The following is a 2,558-nucleotide window of genomic DNA, read 5'->3' as shown; positions in this document are numbered from 1 at the left end:
TCGGCCAGTACATTACTGCACTATACGGTAACAAATATGATCTCCAGATGAACTATAATTCACAGTAACACAATACAAAACAATATAGATTTCACCTTCTTGTATAGGATATAGAGTGTGGTATCTTCATGGTTCAAAGGGCTTCAAAAAAATCTGCATCACACATAAATAAAGTAATTCAGAATCTAAAGGAAATGAAAACATGCCTAATTAACTATCCTTTCTGGAAAGTATATGATCAGAAAATTCCTGTTTGCGTAATGACAAGTAGTAACATTTATTATGAACAATGCTTTATTGTTATGAATATATATAATGGTTGTCTAGTCATTAATATTAATGCGATAATGCATATATTATTCAATAATGAACAGATATTGAGTATAACAACTGCTTTCTTCAAAGTTGTGGCATTCCTACTAAAATCACTATGTTACAATTAATTTGATTAAGAACAAATGATTTACAAAACAATACTTAATTGTTAATGTCATAGGTTTGTTTGACATCTGTAAAGGGTATCCTTAGACTTTTACTTGATTTGATAAATTTAAGCTCAATCAAGCTATTGCTTATATTATACTCAGTGTAATATAAGAGTAATATAAGATATCCATCTGTAGATGAGTGATTTGTGGAGCATAGAAGTACATAAACATAACAGGAAACAGTATGCATGCTAGCTTTCAAGCTCTTGCTCTTTTCCTAGAAAAAGTAGAAACATTCACACACACAACCACATCAATACCCAAACACACACTCCTATAGACACAGTCTTGCCTTGGCCATAGGTGTGTGTGTGTGTGTGTGTGTGTGTGCGCGCCCCCCAGTGGTTGTGTGTGTGAATGTGTGCACTTTTACTACAAAAAGATCAGGAGCTTGGAAACTAGTGTGAATTGGAAACTAGTGTGAATACTGCTTACTGTTATGTATTTTTATGCTCCAGACATCAGTCAGCTGTAGGAGAATGGTTGCTTTTCCCCTGTTTTATGTATTGTTCCATACAGGAATTTCCATTATTGTTATTCATATTACACTTTCTAATTCTTTCTCTGGAACTTCTATGTCAGCTCAAAGTTATAACATCAGATGCTGCCTATTAAAAAATTATTTAGTAACACTCACATATTCTCCAAAAGACATTACTAAAGACAAGGGACATAAGTGTAATGCTATTCACACATTCCAAACTGTCTTCAGGCTAGGAACATTTTCTTTTCACTCTTCAAGTTTCTATATTTCATTATTACTGTCTAAATAACTAAAATAATTTGATTTATCTTCACTTTTTAACAGAATATGTTATTTATGATACAATGTGGTTTATAAAGGCAGCTGCAGAGTCAGTTGTGAAATTGATGACATTCATTGCATCATTATTAGCAGGCATACATACAAGTCGTAATGTGATGTTAATCATGAGTGTAAGTTCTTTAAAAACTGTTTCAGATTTTTGGTCCAGTGCAAAGTATAATCAAGTTCAAAACACTTGAAGAAGTAATTGAAAGAGCCAATAACACAACTTATGGACTAGCCTCTGGGATCCTCACAAATGATATTAACAGTGCTCTGACAGTTGCTAATGCTCTTGAAGCTGGCTCTGTGTGGTAAGTAAAAATTTTGCATAACTATCTAAGGAAATTGTTGATTATCTTTTGACTCATCACAAAAGTCTCTTAACTTATTCATTCTTCACACAATATTTGGTTAGCATGTACTCAATTTTGTAAGTTATTTTTTAAATATTATTCAGGCAATTTCTTTCTATTTTGCAGGATAAACTGCTACAATGCAATTCAGTCTTCAACACCATTTGGTGGATACAAAATGTCAGGAATTGGCAGAGACTGGTGAGTAGCTCACACTTAAAAAATTATGAACACACATAACTGTAAACTGTAAGATAATAAGCATATTTTTTTCTGTTTTCAGTGGAGAAGAGTCACTGGAAGAATATCTAGAAGTGAAAACAGTTTCAGTCAAACTACCAATGAAATCCTGAATGACAAAAATATCAGTTGCTATCTAATTAAGAAATGAGGGCTTTGTATTTGTACTGGTTTAAGTAATAATACAAGAACTACCTCCGATATTTATAAAAACAATAACAGCAATAACAATAAAATATTTATGTATGGTTTCTTTGCAGTTTCCTACCTTTACCTTGAAATTCACAAAGAATTAGAGGCGTTACCATATGTCAACCAGTAAAGAATAATAATATGCAGTTTTTTCAATAAATTTAATAAAATGAGCATTTTTATTTATTTTATAACAAAATACATAATTAACTAATTCATTCCTTTTAGACAGCATTTTATGCTTTCTGTCTTTCCTTCTTTCTGTTCCTACATTTTGATTATAGGTCTGTTGCAGCTGTGCAAAATCTGTCTATTCCACTAACGCTTTGGTCCTTTGTCTTCCAGCCATTCTCGGAGTGAGCCAAGTAGATTAATAACATTGTGCCGAGAGTGGCCTTATATGATCTGCTATGACTGCACTATGCATGTGAGTTTGCAGCACAGATGCTGATAAATCTTGTACAGGGAATGCACATC

The 2,558-nt window shown here is 32.6% G+C and overlaps 1 protein-coding gene across 1 annotated transcript in view; it reads left to right on the top strand.

Annotated features, from left to right (window-relative positions):
* The window catches only part of LOC126281049 (retinal dehydrogenase 2-like), a 76,112-nt gene extending 73,857 nt beyond the window's left edge, over positions 1–2,255 (top strand). The window contains exons 10-12 of the mRNA XM_049979812.1: positions 1,450–1,607; positions 1,776–1,850; positions 1,933–2,255. Of these exons, the coding sequence (XP_049835769.1) occupies positions 1,450–1,607; positions 1,776–1,850; positions 1,933–2,002 (303 nt within the window). The 3' untranslated portion in view covers positions 2,003–2,255. The remainder of the gene's footprint in view (positions 1–1,449; positions 1,608–1,775; positions 1,851–1,932) is intronic.
* Positions 2,256–2,558: the final 303 nt, after the last annotated feature.

This window comes from Schistocerca gregaria, chromosome 1 (assembly GCF_023897955.1).
Source record: "Schistocerca gregaria isolate iqSchGreg1 chromosome 1, iqSchGreg1.2, whole genome shotgun sequence".
Lineage (NCBI taxonomy): Eukaryota > Metazoa > Arthropoda > Insecta > Orthoptera > Acrididae > Schistocerca > Schistocerca gregaria.
The sequence above is the reverse complement of the archived record's forward strand: the minus strand, read 5'-3'. Positions and strand labels throughout refer to the sequence as shown.